This window comes from Aplysia californica, unplaced genomic scaffold (genome assembly GCF_000002075.1).
Source record: "Aplysia californica isolate F4 #8 unplaced genomic scaffold, AplCal3.0 scaffold00041, whole genome shotgun sequence".
NCBI classification, from domain to species: Eukaryota; Metazoa; Mollusca; class Gastropoda; order Aplysiida; family Aplysiidae; genus Aplysia; species Aplysia californica.
Genome location: NW_004797311.1, coordinates 1,434,379 through 1,456,904, shown reverse-complemented (window position 1 = coordinate 1,456,904; position 22,526 = coordinate 1,434,379). Strand labels below are relative to the sequence as shown.

Genomic DNA, 22,526 nt, shown 5'->3' with positions numbered 1-22,526 from the left:
GCGGGTCACTTGAAGGCTTGTCTTTGGGAAGCTTTGCACTTTCTCGTGGAGCTATCAAACAAATAATGCCAGTTGCTCATTCTCATTGAGATTTTCAAAAAACCTACACCAACAAGACCACACAAAAAAAATTAGAGCAGACGCAATCTCTTCTGTTTCCGATGTCGCGCCGTGCGCACACAAATTCACGGATAACAAAAAAACTGAATCGAGATTGCAAACGATACGGGATACATTGAGCGGGATCATCTTGTTGACCACTCTAACAAAGGAATGTTGCTAGGAGAGTCTGCGTTGTCCGGGATTGAAACAGTAAACTTCCCAGTTCCTGTTTACTTGCCAAGGGTCACGAGAAACCAGATAAAAACCAACAAAAAACCCCAGGTGTACACACTTCGCCACGGGGCCGTGTGCCCACACAGTTCGGCCTGGCATGGCCACTCCAATGTCGTCGCGACACCGAAATTAAGAGAGCGGGAAAACATTTAACAACGGACAGGTGAAAAAAATCACTTTTAAAAAGTAAAATGACAACTTGTCTCTGTAGTTCGTGGCAGGTCTTGTAGCAGTACTATTATAATGAAGGCCAGGCAAAAATGGTGAAGAAAAAATCCAAACTGAAACATCGTCCATAAGTATCTGTGAGTTTGTTGGGTTTAAAAAAAACAAAACTCAAACAACAATTTAAAACTATTTATTAGAAGTTTGAAGCATATTATGTATGCATAGAAACAAATTCGGACAAGTTTTGTCGAATATAATCATTTGGAATATTATAAATATAGATCTATTTGTCTTTTTGGGTGTGGCCAACGGAGGGGGCGGGGCGTGCGAGACACACGAGATTAGTAAGTACCGGTCACAGAAACCGGTACAGCTGACTGGCAACACCGTCCCGAGACCGCGTCATGACTTTCGTCCTTTTCATGGTGTGGTCGATCCAACACACGGTTTGTAAAGCGTCACAAGGCGGCTACAATATCACATGTCCAAGGTATTAGAAACATTGTGTAACTGGAAGAAATCGGTCAACTCTTTCTTCTAAAACTAAAACTATTGCTGAAGTCGATCCGATGAAGAGTCAACATGTACTGTAAATCTAACGGTAACTGGTACATGATGCAGCCTATTATTAAAAGTGGCAACGGTTACGTTTTGAGCTTTCTCTGATATATAATTTTTTTAAATTTTTAATTTAAAAAAAAATTATTTTTTTTGAGGGGGCGGGGTGCCTGTCGTAAAGATTTCAAGAAACCAGTTACACTGTTTAAGTAAGAGCATAACAACACCATCGATATGTTGATATCGGGGCCACTAAATGACCGCTAACACCAACATTTCTTTCGGGAGCAAAAGGCCAGTGTGTGACAATGACGTGTGCTAACTTACTGACTCGGGTGTCTTGACGCACCAGCGCTATTGCAGGCAGTTCCCCCAGAAGGAGGGAGGGGGTGCAGCTGGTTAGTGTAGTTCAAAGGCGAAACGGTTGCCTTTTTTTTGTGCGGAGAGTTAAAACGGACCTGCGGAGTTCTTAACTTTGCAACCCTTTCTTTTTCGTACGTGTCTTGTCTTTTTTTTTCACCTTCCCTATAAATTCGCCTTTATTCAGTCTTGACATAAGAACAGCTTCTCTATTTTTTTATTTTTTTAAAGTCTTTCTCTCTTTTGTTCCAGGCCTTCTCAGTAGACCCTACGTGTAGGCCTCTACTTCATTTCCTCGTCTATTTTGTTCTTCTGCTCTACACTCACTATGCATTTGACATGATCTTCCATTCACTCACTCTGCGTATGTTCAGTTGGTATCATGCTGGATAACGGCGCAGGGGTCCCTGTTTCGAACTCAGAGCGGGGTATTCTTGAACTTAAATTGCTGGAGCTTTCAAACTCTCCAGCCAGTTAACTTGGTGCTTTTGGAATTTACGCTGGATTTACGGGTCCCGCTTCTCCAATAACCAATAGCGTTGATAGGGGAGTTAAATTCATACCATGCCGTGCTTTCTTTGCTCCTTCATTATTCAAATCTTTGTATTGTATTTAGACCCCCCCCCCCTCTCCCCTTTCCCAATTTGTAAAAACCAGATTCTCCTTTTATTCACGAATCTTATGGATTAATTTTCATTTGGTTTGTTCGATCATTCTTTCGTTCAACCCCTCGCTAGTCACTATATAGTCATCGGTGTCTCTTCATATAGCTTGTTCTATAGTGGTCGTTATTATTATGAACGGGTCACTGGGTCTTGCGAGGAGTCATTCTGACAATACCACATGAATTAAGATACATTATGTATATATCATTACATCTTACATGCTAACTTGTAAATCAACTAAACGTGCCACTTCACACTCGCTTAATCATAGAGAGAAACTCGGGAAACGAATCTCGGGATGTTGTACATGTAATAAGACGTAGACAGAACGTGTGGATGGAAGAGAGTTGCGGGACTTGATACAAGGGAAATAATCCTGATAATTTTCGAATGTGTTGTATCTCTTCAAACACTCACAGTAAATTTGAGTAAATACATGCACACGTAGGCTTACATAATGTATCTGACGTTCCCTGTACTGTACCAAAATCGGAAAGACTATAAAGGTAGCTGAAGCAGTACACATCGACGTTTTTTAAGTGGTTTTTTGTTTTGGCTAGCAAGTGGTGTTCAAATTAGCTTGACATCAAGAAGGTTATAAAAATGGAACATGGCTGCTCAATTTTAACTGTAAGGTAGCTGCAGTTTGTTGAAACCATTGAACCACAGTGACTACTGTTATACTTACATGTACATGTACAGTAAAAATTAGATCTACTTTTCAAGACTGACTAAAATTTAACGTGTGGTAGCTCTGCTAGATCTAATTGTCGTCAAAGTATGCGCGTTAAATGTCAAAACATTTTTTTAATTTCTGGAAACAGGCAGACAGTACACGTAGAACTCATTCCTTTGGTTCAAGTGTGACATTGCAAGCTCAAAAAGAGGGAAGCACGAATGTAGAGTAGATGGTAATAGAAATACATTGTACTTGTAGATCTACTCAAATGCCCATTACTTCCTTTGAAATAAGTCACAGCCACAGGTGACGATGTACTGGTTTATAATGAAGTTTTATGAATTCTGACTGAATGTGAAGTTATTGCAATTGAACTGTGAAAGATGAATATGTTCCCCAGTGTGGTGAGAGTGAATGAATGCGTGTCAGTATCGTTCATTTCTATTTTTCATACATGATGTTACATGTTCGAAGACTTGTCTGTCCATCATTATGCCATAAACTCAGAGCTTCTGTTGATTGTCAGTCATGATGACATACGTTCATTCTTCACTCATATCACTCATACTGACATTACTGTTTTCTACATACAAATGTTGTAAAAACCTGTGCAAAACTTGCCTTTACAAGACCTTTTGCCATCACAGCTTTTCACAAACTGCTTTGTACAGACATTATGAGAAAGAGTCGAGAGTGTGGATAAAGAAGGGCTGAATGTGGCAGTATGAACGTCTAGTATGCTGCTGATATTTGGAGATCATCCTGTGTAAATGTGTACAGTGAAGAATTAACAATATTAACATTCATTATTTACAAATGGTGAGCATCACGCAGTCCACTTAGTTACAGCTGTTGTTGAGAACAAGATGATTGTGAAGAAATTCCTCTTTCACCACTACAACAATAGAAACTGGACGCGTGCCAGAAGCACCCTGTGATCATTGCTGCGACCCACTGGCAATGTAGCAATTCCTACTTTCAATACACAATGTGTACTACACATGCACTTAGAGTTTGGCATCTGCTTGTTATTATCTATCACAAACCCTTGAAAGAAATGTTAAAGACCAGATGCCTCTATACTCTATACACTGTCTTGGCTATAAATAATCAATTAATGTTTCTATAAGTTAAAAGGGAAATGAACTTATGGTTTTCTAAGAAAATACACTTGAGTGTGTATTTTTATTTATTTAGAGAGTATTGAATATGAAAAAAGATACCAAGATCTGCTTAAACATGCAAATAGAAAAACATGTTATGCTTAATCTTAAACTCAACCAACTGGCTCTTAATCTTATTTTATGTAGTATGTTATATAAGTAGTGTATGTACATATTATGCTTTTCAAAGTTTTAAGTCTCTGCACTCAGTGGCATACAGACTTATTAAGTCACCGCTAGCACGTGTGAACTGTATAAGAATTTATTACTTTTACACAGTAACTTTTTTACAGACTTCTCCATGTATTGTCTTAAAGTGCTTGATAAGTTTGATAATTTAACTGCTTAAAAAGGTGCTTGCAATCTACACCAAAGAAACTAGAGATTTTGTCATTTGAATTCAATCACAAAAACTATTAAGTTGCCACAATTTTCTTTAACCACAGACAACAGGTTAATATGACAAACTCTTCTTTGTTGATGCAAAGTATAAAAAATTTGATACAAATTCTAAAAATACAATAGACTGCATATTTCTAATATCCAGTGCATTCACAGGTCACATTATTCTATCTCATGAAAATTCTGCCCTTTCCCCTTTCACTGAAAAACTCCAGCTTGAGTACAAGCCAAAAGCTAATGAGGAAAAGAGTTAAAGTACCATAATAATACTCAACTTTGTCACATTTCATACAGTATCCCCTGCTTGCAATGGATGTATCCAGAATAAAAGTAATGACTTGTAAATAAATGCATATATATTGCTTTGTGTTGATTGGCATGTAAATAAACATCGTTATATGAGCAACATTGTCTTCTTGTTAAATTTGTTAAGGTCGAGATTTTATATGAATTTTCCTTTCTTTCAGCATGTGGGAATGGTTACCTGCCTATAGACAGTAAAAGAGCTTGTCAATTAATTTGAGTTTGAGTACATGTATTTAATCAACTGTTTGCACTTAGGCTTCTCGGGAAGCCAAAAATATTTCTGAGTGTTATAAATAATGTCTGCTGTGATAAAATAGTTTGTTCACTTTCGTCAGACCATGGTCAAAACAAGTTAAAATGTACAAGCTGTTTAATCTTCTCAGGTCTTTGCACACGGGTCTAAAAGTTGGATGTCTAACTGAATCTAAAAGCCCATTCAAAGGTCACTGCGACTAATGTTCTGCAAAGTTTTCTTTGATGCTAGCCTAAAGCGGTAAAAAAAAATATTAATAGGGGATTTACAGCATACCGATACACCTAAAACATTAAAAAGTTGAAATATTTTCCTAAACACCACACTTTAATGTACGCCAAAGAAACACGATTTAAGACGCACATGTAGCCATCAAGACAGTCGGGGGATGAAATCTACAAGCTTACACTGAAATGTGGGGCAGGGTGGTGGAAGTCATTCATTTTAGTCATCCTGTGTATGTAACCAAAGAGTGATTTTTAATATAGACCTAGGGCCAAAAGACAAAAACTTTTTCAAAACAGGATCAAGATTTGTTTATTTTTGTTTAGTCGTTGGCTAGCATAAGTGTAATGCAAAGTTTCCTGGGCACAGGTAAAGTAGTAAATGAGCTGGAATTTATTTAATGCAGACAGACGAAAGTGAACAAGCTAGTAATAGTTGTGAAGTGCATTGCGCACGGATATAATGCACTTAATAAACTGCAATTATCGTTATAATCAGATGAAAAAATATAATCTTTCACTTTAACTTTCAATTCTTTTCTGTAACTTGCTGTGGCCTTAGTATAGGCAGAAACTCTGTGCCTTGTGAAGCCTTTCAACCCAGATCTCATGAACATACAGGACCTGAGCACCTCAGCTGTTGGGCCCACCATCGTTATTCGTTTTAGTTTTAGCAAGTGTTTTACGGCACTTGCAACACAGTAAGGTCATATAAGTGCAGAAGGTGTTACAAGAGACTAACAAACACAAAAAAGAAAGAGGGGAAATAAAGACGATAGATGTTAGATAGGAAACCACACCAGAGCACCTGCCAACCAGCCACCATTGTTATTCAGCCTGTCTTGAGGAGCACATGTCTTAAATGAAAAAGGGCGTGGAAAGAGGAGAGGGAGATGAAGAGGGAAAGAGAGGGTGGGGTTGCACCCATCTTGGCAAGACCAAGTACAATGATGAACAAAAGTAGTGGAGAGCTACCTGACCACTGATTACAAAGAAACACCTGAAGGATAGGAGCCCATTTTTATTTCTTTTATTACACAAAAAAAAAAAAAATATATATAACAGTATCTACAAGGCAGTCACATGCTTCAAATGCCTGTGAGTAAAAAACCTGTGTCTTTTGAGCTCTGCTTTCTCATCCTTCTTCTTGAAGAAATGGGACAGAACTGGAGTGCCCTTGGCACCCTCCTCCTCTTCATCATCTTCCCTGTGGGACACACAAATAGAAAATCTCAGTGAATTCTGTTTAAAAATGTAATAATAGATGTCTTACTCCTCCATCCACACAATTTAGATTATCATGTAAGAGTAAGAAGAGTTATGTTGCTTTGGCCCTGCCTGTCAGGGCCAACCTCAGTTGAGAGTGATGCAATACCCCAGCAGATGGAGATATTCCACTCCCCACCAAGGCAGTGCACTGTGTGTAGTTGTCTTTAGGCCATTCCCAAAGGGGGGATATTAACTTGTTCTTTTGCACAGTAAAATTGTAAGTGGGCTGATTTATCAATATCATGCTCATACTGTGCCAGAACAACATAGGGGGGACTGCTGCTTTTACTTTCCTCATCTATACTATCGTCATTTTCCTCTACTTCTTTTGTATGTTTGTCACTCTTTTGAGAACAGTTATTTCCAGGGTGCCTTGATAGTCGAAGCATACTTTATGCTATTGAGGCTAGAGAGGTGAGCAGAGTAAGCCTGATTCCTGGTTTGGACTTCTCTGTTGACACCCACCCCCTTGGTTCACATGACCAAATGCAGTTGCGAGCACCGTTAAACCTTAGAAACTAAACTAAAGGAGATACCCGATTGAAAAAAAACTAACTTCCCACACTAGAATGGAGCTCACATTTTTCGCCTGCGACAGCAAAGCACCTTATTTTTTAAATTTATATCGCCACACCTCAGATGCCGGTAGTACATTCTGTGACCTTGTCAGGTGTACAACAGTCAATAGAGCTCATGGTTAGTTTACCACTTATGCTGTACGAGAGCTGTTACCTGTTCACTACTAGGTTACGCAACAGACAATATATTTGAACTGGTGTACTCTTCATAGAGGCTCCTTTTTCTGAAAATGTGAAGGAACATCAACTACAAAACAAATATAAGATAAATTTTCTGCAATACCTTATTTTTCAACATAACCCCCCCTTTTTTCTATCAACAGATAAAAAGAGAAGCATCAACATAAAGTGGTAAAAACTTCTTAGCGCTTCTTTTAGACAATCTACGAGAAATTAGTTTTTCATGTCCCACAGGGACATTTTGCAGGTAATAATGACAATACATGTGGACGACACTCACAGACAGTATATCTGACAAAAGTAATCAAAGCTAAAATAATTTAATATTTCTTTTTCCACTGTCTGATGGTTCTCAGGACCCCCCCCCCCCCCCCCCCCCCCCCCCGCCCTCCCTTCCCATTTTCAAATAAATCTAAAAGAACATGTTTATTTAGAGAGTGCGATGTATGTAGCCTACTTCAAGGTACAAAAGCATTTGTATGAAGGAAGATTTTCAGTAATTTATCAGAAATAGTAATTTCTTAGCAATATTAATCAAACATGGAATTTCTTCCCCAGAGTGAGAAGTGACACCCCAGGGAAAAAAAGCTGCTATGGACAGCCCTCGAGCACTAAAAAACACTTGTCATTTGTCTTTTACTACATTAAGACTTGGGCTGCTTTCCGTAAACCTACTGTATGTAACAAGTTGTTGAAAGTTTAAATCAGGACATAAAAGTGCTTGCTTAACTGTTCAGTGTCCTGAGAAATAAGGAAAGTTTTCCTGAAAGTCTGTGGGGTTTACATCTTATACCTTTGGGATGCTCATTGTGATATTGTGAGAGAAAGAGACAATGATGTCCTTTTGACATTTTATGATGTACATGAATTCTGAATTCGACAGCCATATTTTGAAAATAGAAGCACCATTTCTATATATGTATGTAGTCGGCCTCATCAAATTGGGATGTGCAAATATAGGCTATGCTTTAAGAAGGGTTGAAAACCACAAGGGAAACTTACCATTGCACGCCAACCCCATCTTTTTCAATAATGTTTCCAGCTGTGGACCAGCTGAAGCGGACAAACGTAGGGAAACCAAATACTTTGTCAAAACTGTCCTGCAAGAACTTCTTTGTCTTTGGATCTGTGAAAAAAAAAAAAGATTCAACTGCAACATTGACACAAAAATTGACATTTCCAAGGCATCGTAGTGAAATCAGGCGATCATTTAAAAATGATATAGAAGGAAAAGGTATTTTCCTACCACTTTGGCAATTTTTATCAAATTTTTGGAGTTTTTTAAAGCCCAAAACCTTTTATGCTCAAATAAAAACACATTTCCATGTGAATTTCACCGACAATAAAAAAAGATTAAAGGCACAAAATATTGAATTTTTCAGTTTTCAAGGACTCTCAAGCTATTGAAGTCACTTAACTTCAGCTGCCATTTCCTCGCTAATTATAGGACTGAAACCAGGTGACCCCCACCTTCTTCAATCACAAAATTTTGACTTCTATTCAAGATAGATGGGTATTTTTTAATTCGATGAAAGAAAGGCAAATAGTTAAGATTTCAGAAAATAGTTGATACTAATAACTCCATACTCCATATGCCCAAAAGTTGACGAGTGCCTGATTCCAATATGTTGACACAAATGTGTCTGAAGTTTGAAGGAAATTAGTTTTTACATTTTTCTGTTTGGAATCCATTTTCTTTTGCCAAATATTTGGGCACTTTCCAAACAGTCAAAAAAGCAGAAAAGCTACAAATTACTTTTAAAAAGTCTTTTGAGAGAGAATAACATGTTCAACTTTAAAAAAGGTCTCTTTTCAAATAAATCTAACAACAAACTAAATTCTTCCTATAAAACATAGTCCCTCAGATTAAACTTCACATGTGTTTTGCCTCAGTTCATATTGCGGAGGTTATATTTCTCATGATAAGCTCAGTGTGATATTAGCAGAGATAAAATTCCATTGCAAGGAACAAAGAAACTTTCCAAAAGTAAACATCACAGAGAGTATGGTCAGAACAAAAATATGGAAGCAATAATTCAGATAAATCAATAGTCTAATGCCGACAGTGTAAATTTTCCAGCAAAGAAGAATATAATCAGCATAATAAATAATCACTGAACATACATACCACCAGGGTAGCCAGATCCATAGTCACATTCTTCCACAGCAAAGTCTTCTTTAAACACCCAAGACTTGACAGCCTGGTCTCTGGCCACCTGCACAGAGACACAACATATTAAAATTTTTAAAGACCTGCTTGCTGGTTTATAACATTCATCTGATTTCACAAGTCTTGTGGTTGGCAAATACCCCTAAATTTTTTTCTCCCTTAAAATGTTTTTTCATGCCCTGCAATTTCTTCAAGTGAATCTCCACTCACTGAATTCAAAAAAACTTTTTGCTCACAATACAGCCTAAACATTGAGAGAACTCTTTTATTGACAATGGGAGTCAACATAAGTATAAATTGCGGTATCTGTGGATTTCAGATTCAAATCTGCACTGAGTGCCTGGCCATTCTGGAGTAACGGAATGAGACTGCAGACCAGCTATCAAAGACTGGAGCATGCCTGCCCCAGACAGACACAGCCGCCTCTTTACAGACCTGTAAAGGGATCATCCGAGCCAAACGCAGAGACGAGTGGCTAAACAGATTGGCCAACGCAGACACAGGAAGATCTCTGTTCGGGTATATGGACAAACCCAACCCCAAAGACCCTTCGAATCTTTTATGTAGAGCCGATCAGACTTTGATTTTCAGAGCCCGCACAGGACACTTACACACCAACAAGCACATAAACAGAATTAACCCCATTGCAGACACTGTGACTACCACGAGGAGACCGTTGAACATCTCCTCCTTCACTGCCCAAACCTGGCAGTTCTTCGACGCAGGCTCCTACACACACCTACAGACTTACAAAGCCTGCTCTACTCTGGCGTTGACCAGATGACTAGGACATGTGGTTACTTAAGAGAGGCATTGCGCTGTCAAGAGAGAAATGCTCGCAGCTAAAGGGATTTGAAAACAACAACAACATACCTTGGCACATATACTGGCAGCACTAACAATGGGATACAATGAATCAGCTTTCTTTGCCACTGTAATTTCAATGTTTGGGAAAATCTCCTTCAACTTGGCTTGATATTTGCCTGGGTCACCAACTGTGTCTACATACACCTGGAGAGAAAAATAAAAGCATCAACATAAAACAAATGAACACAGGCTGTGTACAATGCATAGCCTACTCTGCTAAATATCACAAACTAAATTCACACTTTTGGGAAGTGTGTCAATACAATCAAGGGCTCCCCTTTTGAGGCCAAATTAAGAGGTTCCTTCATCCTTTGGTTTACTATCTTAAGGGGTATTTAAACCCTTGTTTTAGAAACTTAAAGGGTAAGAGTCAATACATGTATCTCATAATTTTATAATAAGATTTTTTGCTAGTAAACTAATTAGATGTATTCCTTAGACTGAATAGTAGCAAAGCAAAAATATACAGAAATGTATCTGTCTTGTTGTCTGGCCCATAAAATTTCATCACAATAACATGCAGTTTACAATTTTAATTCTTTGTTGAAAGATTAAACTCAAAATGTACCTGTACACATACAAAATGTCATATATTGGTTTTGTCAGGAAACTGTTTGTGAACATTGCAAACTACATACACCAGAACCAAAGAATTCATGTCTTGGCACAGGAGTTCACAAAGCAATTCAACAACTCCAGAGGAAGGAAGGCAGTGTGTGGCATTGGGATTCATTATAGCTTTTATAACGGATCAGTGGAAGACGATGACCAACTTGACAAACAAAATATACTCCGAGAGAAGCCTCAAATAGGATTTCCAGCAAATAACCTTATTAACTCTTCATAATCTGCCACCCTTATTTTATTTAGACAGGGAGATGGCCAAACTGCCATTAAAATTTTCTAGAGGTATTCTACAATGAAAAAGAGCTGTAATACGTACATATACAAATCAAATTATATTATGTAACACACATATATATATAAAATTCAAAATAATTATAAAAAACTACTTTGTGCTGTGATATTTTGAATGTCTGCCTACACGTTAGCATTAAGCTAAAGACCACATCAAGTATTCTGTGCTATGTGTAATATGGGCAATGCTTAATGACGACTACAGAAGCTCCGACAGAAGTGAACTTAACGGTCTTATCAGATCTGATTTTTTACATTGGAGAACAAAAATTATTTGTCTAGGGCATCCTTGGACAAATGCAGACTCTCCTAAATTCCAGGAACTTGGTTATTTTAATCAAATTTCCAAAGCCCAGGAATTCACGAGACCTGGCACTTTTTTACTGGCAGTCACCTTGTTTAAATGTCTGTTCCTTACAAAGCCATTACAAAAACAGCGGACAAATTACTTAAATAAACAGAGAAATGAAACATTCACAAACACCATCCTAAAAATTTCACTTTCTTTCAGATAAACTTAATACAAAGTTGTCTCAACTGACAAGACACAACCGTGATAGGAAGCATTAATTGACACTTAATACACCTCAGAGGATAACAGCCAAATACCTCGGTGACATTGACACCTCTGTCCAAAGCTTTCTGAATCAGCCCAATAGCACAGTCATGTGAGAGCGCATTCAAATTGTATTTTTCTCTGGAATACAGGAAAATCGTAACATTTCAAAATATTGCTTTCCACTTTTCATAACAAGTAGTCACAAAAACAGGATTGAAAAAAAACCCTGCAAATAAAGCCTCTTCACAGTAGCACAATTAGGAGTATTGTAAATTCACTTCAACCAGTTACACCGAATAAAGTAGCAAAGCCCACCGAGCGCGTTTTGTTCTGCCGATTTTTGGCCCCCGAACGCAAAGGTTGTTGTCTTCAACTCGCTCTCACGCCGCTTCTCGTGAATGGATATGAATGAAACTTGGCAGCCAATCAGAAAAGAGGTCAATATCGTAGTATGCAGTTTGACAACATTGTACTCGTCCTAGAAGCAGTCGAAAACGTTTGCGAAAGTGGTTGATGTAGTGCGCTTTGAAGATTTTTCGGAGCTGTGATTTGTCAAACTGACTGATACGTTGTACACCATTTTTCTTTATTCCCTTAAAATTTCAAGCTTCTGTGTTTAGTGGTTTTCGCGTAATGTTTAAAAATGTGGGAGTAACTAAGGGAAAAAGCGACATTGCTATTTGCGCGACGACCTGCGGACTGGAAATTTCCACTGAGTGACGTCATCAGCCATCGGTCGCTACAAACGAGGCCCCGCTTATGTGAACCGGAAAGGGGGGGAAGGATACTTGAAAACTAAACGGGGGCCTTGATAACTTGCGTTTTTGTTGCATTTTAGTCACAATACAATAGATGTAGTCATTTTTATTTGCTTGATTGCATGACAGAAGAATAGAAACAGAAAAGCAAACATCTTGAGAAGTGGTATGGCATTGTGTTTGCGTTATGAAAGCCTATTCCCCCCTCTTGGGAATGCACACACTTGGACTCGTCCTGTGTGCTCTGTTTGGAAAAGTGAGGCATTTAAGATTGTTATTAAAGAGTATGGTACTTATTTAGTCCAGTCTGGGAAGATAGTCCCGTTTATACATTGTTATCGTTCACGCGTGCGTGCGCGCGCGTGCATGTGTGCGTGTGCGCGCGTGAGAGAGAGAGAGAGAGAGAGGGGGGTGTGTGTAAATATGTTACATTTATTGTATGAGTTGTAGCCTACACATGCGAAATATTCCCATGACTTGTAAACTATATTATCTGAACGCATCTTAATCTAACACACAATAGGACACTGTCCAACAATGGATATACACAGAGACGATCTTATTTTCTATAACAAAGTATGCATGCTTTTACTAGTACAGAACTGGATTTATTAGTAGCTCTCTACTTACATTTTTGTGACAAATTGATCCAGAACATTGCTTGGCAAGGAGGAACCTTTTATGTTGCCAAGTTTCATTCAAATATCATGACTTTGGGAGAACATATGACTGATAATCTTTGTAAATCTGTAAAGAACGCCACTTTTTTACCTGTTAATGTCTTTACAACTCAAAAAGTATGACAGATATTAAAAATCTGACAGCATGACTAGATTCTGCATTGAAAAATGTATTAGACTGCCAAGTTTTATTTACATATTCCAAGAAATAGGTGAGGTATGACAAATATTGTCTCAAAACGCACCGAAAAGCGCCACATTTTAACCTATAAACGTCTTCATAACTCACAAAATAGGATAGCTATGAAAAATCTGAAAGCAGGACTATATTTTGCACTAGAAAATGCACTGGGCTGCCAAGTTTCTTTTAAATACTCCGAGAAATGAGCGAGTTATGACGAATATTGTCTCAAAACTCACCAAAGAACGTCCCATATTTTGGGCTTTTTTCATTATATAAAAGTGTACCAGAAATTAATTGATTAAAAAATCTGTAACTTTTTTGTTTATTGATGGATTTCAAAAATTCAAAAAGTTCCATGCTCTGTGAAGATAAAGCTACAAAATGCACCTATTTGTAAACACTTTCTGGCAAAAAAAGGATTTTCGTGGTCATTGCTAAATAAAGGAGCATTTCCACTCAAATACATAATAAAATACAGAGAATACATATATATTATATTACTATAATACTTAGCCAACACCATGTCATGAAAGCAGAAGTCAACAAAAGTAAGCAGTTAGAAAAAACAGTGCTTCCACCAGCTAAAGCTGAAAAGTAAGGAAAATTCAGCAGGGGGTTTGAGGACAGCACAGGCCCCCATCAGGGTCCAGGGACAGCGTCCCGGTGGGAGCTCAGGGGGCGAAGCCCTCGAAGAAATTGAAATTTAGTGCCTTTAGAGGGTTGAAAATGGCATTTGGGAGCCTGTTCGAAGAGATTACCTACAACCCATAACATTTATTTTTTCGCCAACATTTTGTCTTGTTTGATTTCTTCACCCACATTTTATCTTTCCATTGCTGGAAATGTTTAAAAGCAGGTTCCCCTTCCATTGCCACTATAATAATTCAATTAATTTGCCATCACACCACTGATAAAAAGCAAACCTGGGAATAATGAATAGATATGTACCTTCACAATACAGTTGCCCAGCGTATACCCTGATTTTCCTCAATTTTCACGTCTAAATGTCGCATGTCACAACCTCAGAACACCACTTCGAATTATTCTTGATATTAGTAGTCTTAGCATATATTTCTTTCATCGCAGCCCTTATCGCGTTCCCGTGCCATAGAATATTCGCATGACAATTTCTCTAGATCTAGGCAAATTTGCAAAAAAGTATCTTTCTGACAGTAATTTTCTGTCTAAGATCACAAGTCAATTTATTTGATCAACACGCAGATTTTCCAGCCGCTGCGACAATCCGAAGATAGACAAAACAAAATGAGTAAAAGATAAAAAGGAGGAAATGGGCACAAAAAGTTCTCCAGATTTTGATCAATCTGCAGGTAAAATTGTAATGCCAACCAAACCGCAATGAATGCATGGGCCACAGCGGAATAATGGCCGATTGCAGGAAATGCCCAATTTGACAGGTTTCTATAACATTAACTTATTGCCGAGAGAATTGCTGTAAATATCCATAACTTATAGGCCTACAAGACGATGCCATGGCAAGTGCGGATCTTTTGCTATGGAATTTCGGCTGTCCTACGCTGTTTTAGGTTTTTACGGAGGGACTGAGGGAGTAGACCATGATGGAGGAACAAGTACGGAACTGTGGAAGCACTGAAAAAAAGAAAAATGAAATTTATTGTATTGCACATAAAGTCATACCTCCTTAACATGCTTGTCGAGATATATGCTGAAGAAAGAACCTCTACTATCCATCCAAGCAGATCCAATGCATCATTCATTTTGGCAAAGATGGATTCTCTTTGTTCTTCTGTCAAAGTCTTTGAGTCTGATGACGGGGGCATAAAAAATAGCTCACATTAATTAAAGGACATGAACTACACCAGTCAACAGCAAAGTACAGCAATCAGTTACGGAAAAAAAGATGCACCAGTAACTTATCCCTATCCGTACGTCGTGTTTGACTATCGTATCCATACGACGTGGGGAACCCTGTGCCACCACTTTTAAAGAGGAAATTTACTCGTTAGTCTGATCCGTACTTTGGATAGCAGTCTGTCAAAATGATTTTTTTTTAAATACTGAAAATTTAAAAGAGATCTTCGCACTAGAAGTATTCTAAAATGTGAAGAATACAACCTCGGAGGTACAAATGACCCCAGGGTGTATGGATAGGGTTAAAGGTAAAACAAACACAACCTTTGTATCTCCCAACATTAAACTCCAGTGTTCTATTGTCACAAACTCATAAAACACACACAAACTCAGCTGAGATCAGTCCTTTCTACAAAGCTACACACAGAATGGATCAGTTCTAATGGAGAGCACCAAATACCACTACCCCCCCTGGAAAAACATTCCAAACCAGAAAAGAATAATCTTGTTAAAGACTCAAGATCCTAAAGACCTTGGATAAGTGTACTGATGACTGAGCTGAGCTAAAAGAGGTGATGAGCAAACCAGAAAAAGGTATCAGCACTGACAGGTGCACTCATTATATTATATGGGTCTAAAGGAGAAAGCATAATAATTAAGTTCAGGGCGTCAACATAAGGTATGGATATAGAGTATAAAGCGTAAAGTGCACGGCAAACCAGAAAGAAATTCATTTCCTTTTTTCATTTCTTCAAAATCATAAGAGAATGTACCATTAATTTCTGCTGTCAAATTGCAACATGAGATTTTAAACATATGTCCTTATATATTTGTAAACATCCTTGAAGACAATAAAAAATATAATTGATCTGATAATGGGTTTTTTTCTGCTCTGTTGGCTTTGGGAAGCTTTTGCTTAAATTCATTTCATATCATTAGATATATCATCGCCATCATGAGAAGATAAGAAAATAACAAAATTTCCGATTTTGTTGTTTTTTGCAAAACATATTCAACAAAGCATGTTTCATATGCTGGTCAAATTTTTTATTCACATCATAAACAACTAAAAATGGACTTTTCAACAGCAAAAAAATCAGATAACTCAAAGCTATTTTTTTAACACTTTGCGGTCACTTGCTGCAATAATGCGACTGTAAAAATGACCCATTCCGCTCACTTGGTGCAGTTCTGTGACAAGCTCAAGAAGTCTGCAACAATCACTCTCCTGGCAGGGTTACCCGAATAGGGCATTTTGTAGTGCTGGCTGCGTGACTGTAAAGTGTTAACAAATCAAGTTTTTTTCTTCAGAAAAATTTATTTACACCATGTCACTTATCCGATCTTATCAAGACGGCGACGATATTATACATGAGGGTAGAATTTTCAACCTTGCAAACTTTTGGTACATATTTTATTAACCAAATTACTCCCAACACTTCCTCCATGAATTTTTCTTTACTTTTGCACACAAAAAAAGTGAACGAAAATATTACTCTTATTAAAAAATGTCACAGCATATTTACCTGCAAATCCCATTTCTCCAAATTTCTGTTTCTCCACAACAGGGCTGAAGCAGATTCCATACACAAGAGGTCCTGAGAGATAACAATCAATGATATTATCATATGAGTGAACCAAAATGTTTTCTTAGTAGAGGTTTTTTTTTTTTGGTTTTTTTTTATAGTAGAGAGTTTTACGGCGCTCGCAACTGCATAAGGTTATATGAGCGCCAAGGGGTGGGTGTCAACAGAGAAGTCTTTACAGGGAATCAGACTTAGACTGCTCACCTCTCTAGCTTCAACAGCACAAGGTCTGCTTCGACTATCAAGGCACCCCGGAAATAGTCGGTCACAAGAGAGTGACAAACATACAAAAGAAGTAGAGGAAAATGACAATAGTACGGATTAGGAAAGAAAAAGCAGCAGTTCCCTGTTGCAGATCAGGCACAGTTATGAGTATGACATGATGAATCAGCCCATTAACAATTTTACTTTGCTTGAACGAGAAATGTCTTCCCTTTGGGAATAACCTAAAGACACTACAGTCAGCGGCACTGCCCCGGGGGGTATAGTAGAGGTTTTACAGCGCTCGCAGCTGCATAAAAGGTAATATGAGCGTCAGAAGATTAGAGGTGTTACAAGAGGGTAACAAACATAAAAAAGAAGAAGGGGAGATAAGGACGATAGATGTTTGATAGGAAAGAAGAACAAACAAACCACACCAGAGCACCCGCCAACCACCCACCAAAAAATATAATGGAAAATTTACCTCACCTTGATGTTTATCATTTCTTATCTTAAAAATAAAAGTAAAACAATAACAGACAGTAATTACATCTGGTAGTAAATGAAGTAAGCACTTTTAATTTTATATACATACTGACACTACAAGAGAAGCTATACACGCCGACAGATGAACTGACCAGGACGGCCCAATTTATGACAGTGACAGATACCAGACTTCAAGTGTGATGCGACGGAGAAGAAGAAAGAGCACTTTTATAGACTACAGGCCTATTACTATCCCAAAACAGTAAACCTGCTCAACAAGCTACTTAAAGCCAGTCTTGACTTTGTGAGAATAACAATATTTTTAAAAGGCAATCTTTGCTTACCAAAGATGAAGCTTATCTTCAATTTGATCGTAATTGTATTAAGTCTTTCTTTCTACTTTTGGGTTACTTGCAATGAGTGTTTAAAAGACAATTTTTCATTCATCGACATACCTAGTACAGGACCTCTACCAGCTTCGTCAATTCCAAGCCAGCAAGGCTCCGTTGTCAGACGTTCACATATAGAGGATTCTAATACACAGTTCTTACTACGATCTTCCTCGTACTTAGACTGGTCCATTGGACTGTAGAAACAGACAAAAAAAGCATGGAATCAATTAACGGCCAATTAATCAACATTGTGAGTCAGATCGGAGCCATCTGCAAAGTAAAGGAGGCTGTATTATCATCATATAATAAATCATATTTATTCAACTCAGGGTATAAAACGCCAATGCCAATAAAGATACCATTGGCGAACAACTCTGGCTTCCTTGAGAAAAGCCAAGCTGTAATCACTAGCCACAGATTTTTAATTAAGGCCACACACTCGTTTTTCAGGTTGTCTGGGTGCAAACAATGTTTTTGGGGTTTTGAAAAACTTCCCTAGAAAATGATGTGCTAAATTGAATGGCAGTACTCCCAACGCTGTATTTCAAAGATAGCTCCTATGGTTTGTAACATTGTGAGCCAATACAATGCTTAAGAGCAATTTTGAGATGTTTTTGTTCATTTCTTGGCTTTAAAAGCTAAAAACTCAAAAACCAGTTAAAGATTTGATATGAAATTTGGAGGGTAACTGCACCATCAATTCCAAATAAAATGACGCTAGATTTTTTTCTAATTTTTGATAAAAATATACTTTTAATAATTTATCAACTTTGCTTCTTTGACTTCTACTTCTTTTTATTTAACTTTAAGGAAGTGCCTATTTGCAACGCTGTGTTGTGATAGCGCCAGTGCTAAATAAAATGCAGCGTTGCGATGAGCGCCAGTGCTAAATAAAACGCTGTTTTTACATTCGAAGCTTAATCTACCTTTCGTAGTTGGAATTTCTGATGGGCGAAGGGACAGCGCGACTGCGTTTGAAGCCAAACCATTATTTTATGAGCATGGGTACGAATCCCAGTCCTGGAAGGGGTTTTTTCTTTTCCTGTCCTCTTCTTGTCTGACCAACAAATTTTTCCCATAGATCTAATTATAACTTGTTGCTTTGTTCTAGATCTAGAACTGGCGTTTCAAATAGCATGGCATGGGAGCTATTCAGAACGCGACGTTACAAATAGCGCCTGCCTTTCTTTAAATCCACATGATTACCTGCCTTTCCATACATCAATAAAACATGCGTTTTAGATTAGTCTTCCTTTTCTTGTCAACTTCGTTAATATCTTGGCCTTTAAAGTTAAAGTCGAGTCAGAAAATTTCCTTTTGTCTTTGTTGGAAGCCATCTTATTTTATGGTTCTGGTAAGATCGCGCTGTAGGCAAGGTCCCGCTGTAGCAGATGCCGCTATATAGTCACATAGGCTATAGTGCTAGTTATGTTCTACTGTATAAATTTACCCAACTTGGTCCAGCTGACTGAATTATCAAACTCAGGACTCAGTTGTCAAGTTGAAGTTGCTCCAAACAAACAACTCGTCTTACCTGTGCTGTTCCATCTTACTGAAGAACCAGAGCCCGCACTTCAGAAGAAATCAGTTACGTAAACAACAGAGAGATGTTCAGGATGTCCTGTGGGAAAGGAAGGCAAACTTGATTCAATCCAATGATGCCAGTAGAATCTAGAACTAGTCTAGAAATCTAGATATATAGATCTATATCTAGATCAACAACTGGGACTGACTGGATGACTGGAGATTTTCATCAATTTATATTATAGTGAAAAGTAAATGGCGATTGTCAAGATTTCCGCGTTTAATTCCGATGTGCCCTTTTCAAAGCCTAAGGTATGTTTCGCTTTGGTCCCTAACCCTAACCCTGACCCTAACTCCAAATGCATCAAAGCGAAACATACCTTAGGCTTTGAACAGCGCACATCGGAATTAAACGCGGAAATCTTGACAATCGCCAAGTAAATTGCAGTCAACAATAACAACAACAACAAACCGGCAGGAAATGCTGCTGAAACCCAAACTTAGGACTTAGGCGAGAGATACGGATATAGATCTAGATCTAGATCTTAGATGTAGATCTAGATATCTAGATCTATCACTAGGGCCTATATAAGTATCTTTACTAATATCGAGAGTAAAGTGTTGGGAAATTTTAGATCTCTTGTCTCTAGGCTTGGCCTATAAAAGCGAAAGTAGTCTGGTCTGTCGCCTGTCCGCCCGCCCGATCTAGATCTATGTGAATGTCAGTCAGTCATGAGTCAATGTGATTATTTTACCCGCGCCGAGCTGCGCCGCCCCATCTGCTATTCGCATTGTTTTGGAAACATTGGCTTTTGGCTAGCCAGGGAAGCTTTCCTTTTGAGGGTAAAAAGAAATAGCCTAAAGGCTTTCTCTATTCCTTTTCAGTAGGAAAGGGGGGGGGGCGATTTAGGTTCAGGTTATTGCCTGCATCAGATACAAATTCTACAATAGCATTATCATGAATACATTTTTCTTTTATATCTTCCTAATACACAAAACAATCTGTACCTCAAACGAATAGAAAAGGCTAATAATACTGTCAACAACACTTTTGGCATTTAGTCGTTAGTAGAATATATCGCCTTTTAGATAATGATTAGTTCTGAGACTCTTGAATAATGTCATCAATAGTACGTAAAAAATTCGTAGCGCAACTTTATTGTCAGATATCCTCAACTAGGCCCTACCGAACATAAAATTTCCGGCTTTTGCACAGTGGCTTGTATCAATTTGTCTTGAGCGATCAGCATTTTTGTAAACACCAGTATTAGCTGTATTCTAGAAAATTCCTCAATGACATTTTTTAAAATCCAAGTGGGTGCTTGGTTTGTTCTGATTTTAGAAGGTTCACAGCTGGGATGGCGGAAGCAGAGGATTCCCTCATAATAATATGTGTACCTGAGAGTCTACCACTTGGTGAAGAATGGGAACAGGTGGTGGGAGAGTACAGGGATCTCACCAAGGTCAAAATAAGCATGGGCAGAGACAGAAGAAATGTGGCGGCTTTCATCAACGAGGGTGATATCAACGAGATTGTTGACAAAAACTCCACTGCAGGGGATCCTGTAATTTATACAGATAGCTCAGTGAAAAGAGATAGCCGGCGAAGTGGATGGGGATTTGTTGCATTCACCAACAATAAAAATCATTCACAGTGCACATGGAGCCTGCAGCAGGACTACATATCAAGTATGCGACTGGATATATGGAATCCATCACGAAAGCACTTATATACATCTTAGCGTACAAGAAACCTTCTTGTACGCTAAGATATACATGTATATATAAACACATGTATGCATATATATATATATAAACACATGTATGTGTATGTATGTATATATATATATATATATATATATATATATATATATATATATATATATATATATATATATATATATATATATATATATATATATATATATATGGATGACTCAAGATCGCCCCCACACAACCCATGCTGTTCTCATCACTGATTCCATGTTGCGCCTCGAATTTCTGACCGCACTAGGCTACACCATAAATGAAGTTTCAAGAAACTACGTACCGTCACTTGAAATTAACATTATCGGAATAGGCCAACACAAGCAAAAATGGCAGTAGGCTATATATGACCTTCTTCAAATGCCAAATCAGGAACAGACAGACCTATGACAATGTACAGGAAAGGCACATTGGAATATCAAAGTGAAAATAAAACAGAAATGTATAGGATGATATTGAATATTTGGGTCATCCAGAAGATAGATTATGGAAAGGGGAGGCTTCTTTAAAAAGGGGAGTTGAGCAAAGGTAGATCATATTGGGCGAAAAGCCATGAAAAAATAAGTAGGAATTATCTTTGATGTACGGTAGTAGCTACAACAAATTTTTCTGATGTCTTTGACCTTGCCAGGAGAAACTGAAAGAGAAGTCCAGACATCAACAATCAACAACCAGAGTTACATCTCAGGATGAACCAGGGCTGCAAATCAATAGAGGAAAGACACAGCAATTAATTAGGTCTTATTTCAATTGTCAAATGCGCACCACCTCCGGACATCAAGTTAAACTACAATACCCTAGACACGGCGGAATCGTTCATATAGCCAAAAAGCTGATGGTTCCACCGAAAAAGATTTCTTTTAAAAATCCGTATGGGTAAAAGCCCTGCAGTAACCTTCAACATCTCAATAAACTTTGGTAAAATATAGAGCTGGAGTTCAAAGTTAAAGCTGAGACTACAACTCAAAACGTCCTGCTGTCAGAAATCATGTGAGTCACGGAGCTTAAAGAGGGAACAGCTAGATTAAAAGGCTACTGAATTTCTTTGACAACAGTATGCCTGTACAAGGTACCGAAGGCCTAGTCAACATCCGCTAGAAAGATTTCTGATGTTTTAGTCAGAGTTTAACGGTACTTGCAACACAATACAATAAGGTCACATAAGTGCCGAAGATTAGAGGTGTTACAGGAGAGTAACAAACACAAAAAAAAGAAGGAGAGATTGGGCTTACTGGAAAGTCGATGAGAAAAGAGGAAGGGGATAACCAAAGATGAACTGAAAACAGATTGCAAAAGATGTGAAGCTAGAAGACAAGAAATGAAGTGATGTCCCCACCTTAGCCACAGACAAATCTTCCATGCCTTATGCATCTCAAGAACTGGGAGTATTTAAGTCTAAGTATTTTTAAGTCTAGCAACAACAATACAAAATGTCAAAAGTTTGTTGTTTTTTTAAAAAATTT

General features: G+C 38.0%; 1 protein-coding gene across 5 annotated transcripts; it reads right to left on the bottom strand.

Moving 5' to 3' along the window:
* Positions 1 to 6,122: 6,122 nt before the first annotated feature.
* Positions 6,123 to 20,126, bottom strand: LOC101861267 (ribonuclease H2 subunit A). 5 transcript variants are annotated; one of them, XM_013079145.2, is made up of 10 exons: positions 19,769 to 20,024; positions 19,306 to 19,393; positions 17,836 to 17,971; positions 16,634 to 16,705; positions 14,934 to 15,060; positions 11,706 to 11,793; positions 10,185 to 10,322; positions 9,270 to 9,357; positions 8,144 to 8,267; positions 6,123 to 6,321 (listed from the first exon to the last, which is right to left on the bottom strand). In XM_013079145.2, exons 2-10 carry the CDS (start codon positions 19,318 to 19,320, stop codon positions 6,183 to 6,185), a joined length of 927 nt encoding a protein of 308 aa, XP_012934599.1. In that variant the 5' UTR covers positions 19,321 to 19,393; positions 19,769 to 20,024; the 3' UTR covers positions 6,123 to 6,182. The 5 variants fall into 5 exon arrangements, with proteins under 5 accessions (XP_012934599.1, XP_035824033.1, XP_035824034.1 ...); XM_035968140.1 differs by lacking the exon at positions 19,769 to 20,024 and adding an exon at positions 20,052 to 20,126 and having other exon boundaries at positions 6,154 to 6,321; XM_035968141.1 differs by having other exon boundaries at positions 6,154 to 6,321; positions 19,899 to 20,024.
* Positions 20,127 to 22,526: the final 2,400 nt, after the last annotated feature.

What these genes read in the sequence shown, in the direction of transcription:
- LOC101861267 (XM_035968140.1), bottom strand. An exon ending in CTGCCAGTATATGTGCCAAG is followed by an intron (nt 9,358 to 10,184) that starts GTATGTTGTTGT and finishes GTCTCTGTGCAG; the next exon opens with GTGGCCAGAGACCAGGCTGT. An exon ending in GATGGGGTTGGCGTGCAATG is followed by an intron (nt 6,322 to 8,143) that starts GTAAGTTTCCCT and finishes TGTGTCCCACAG; the next exon opens with GGAAGATGATGAAGAGGAGG.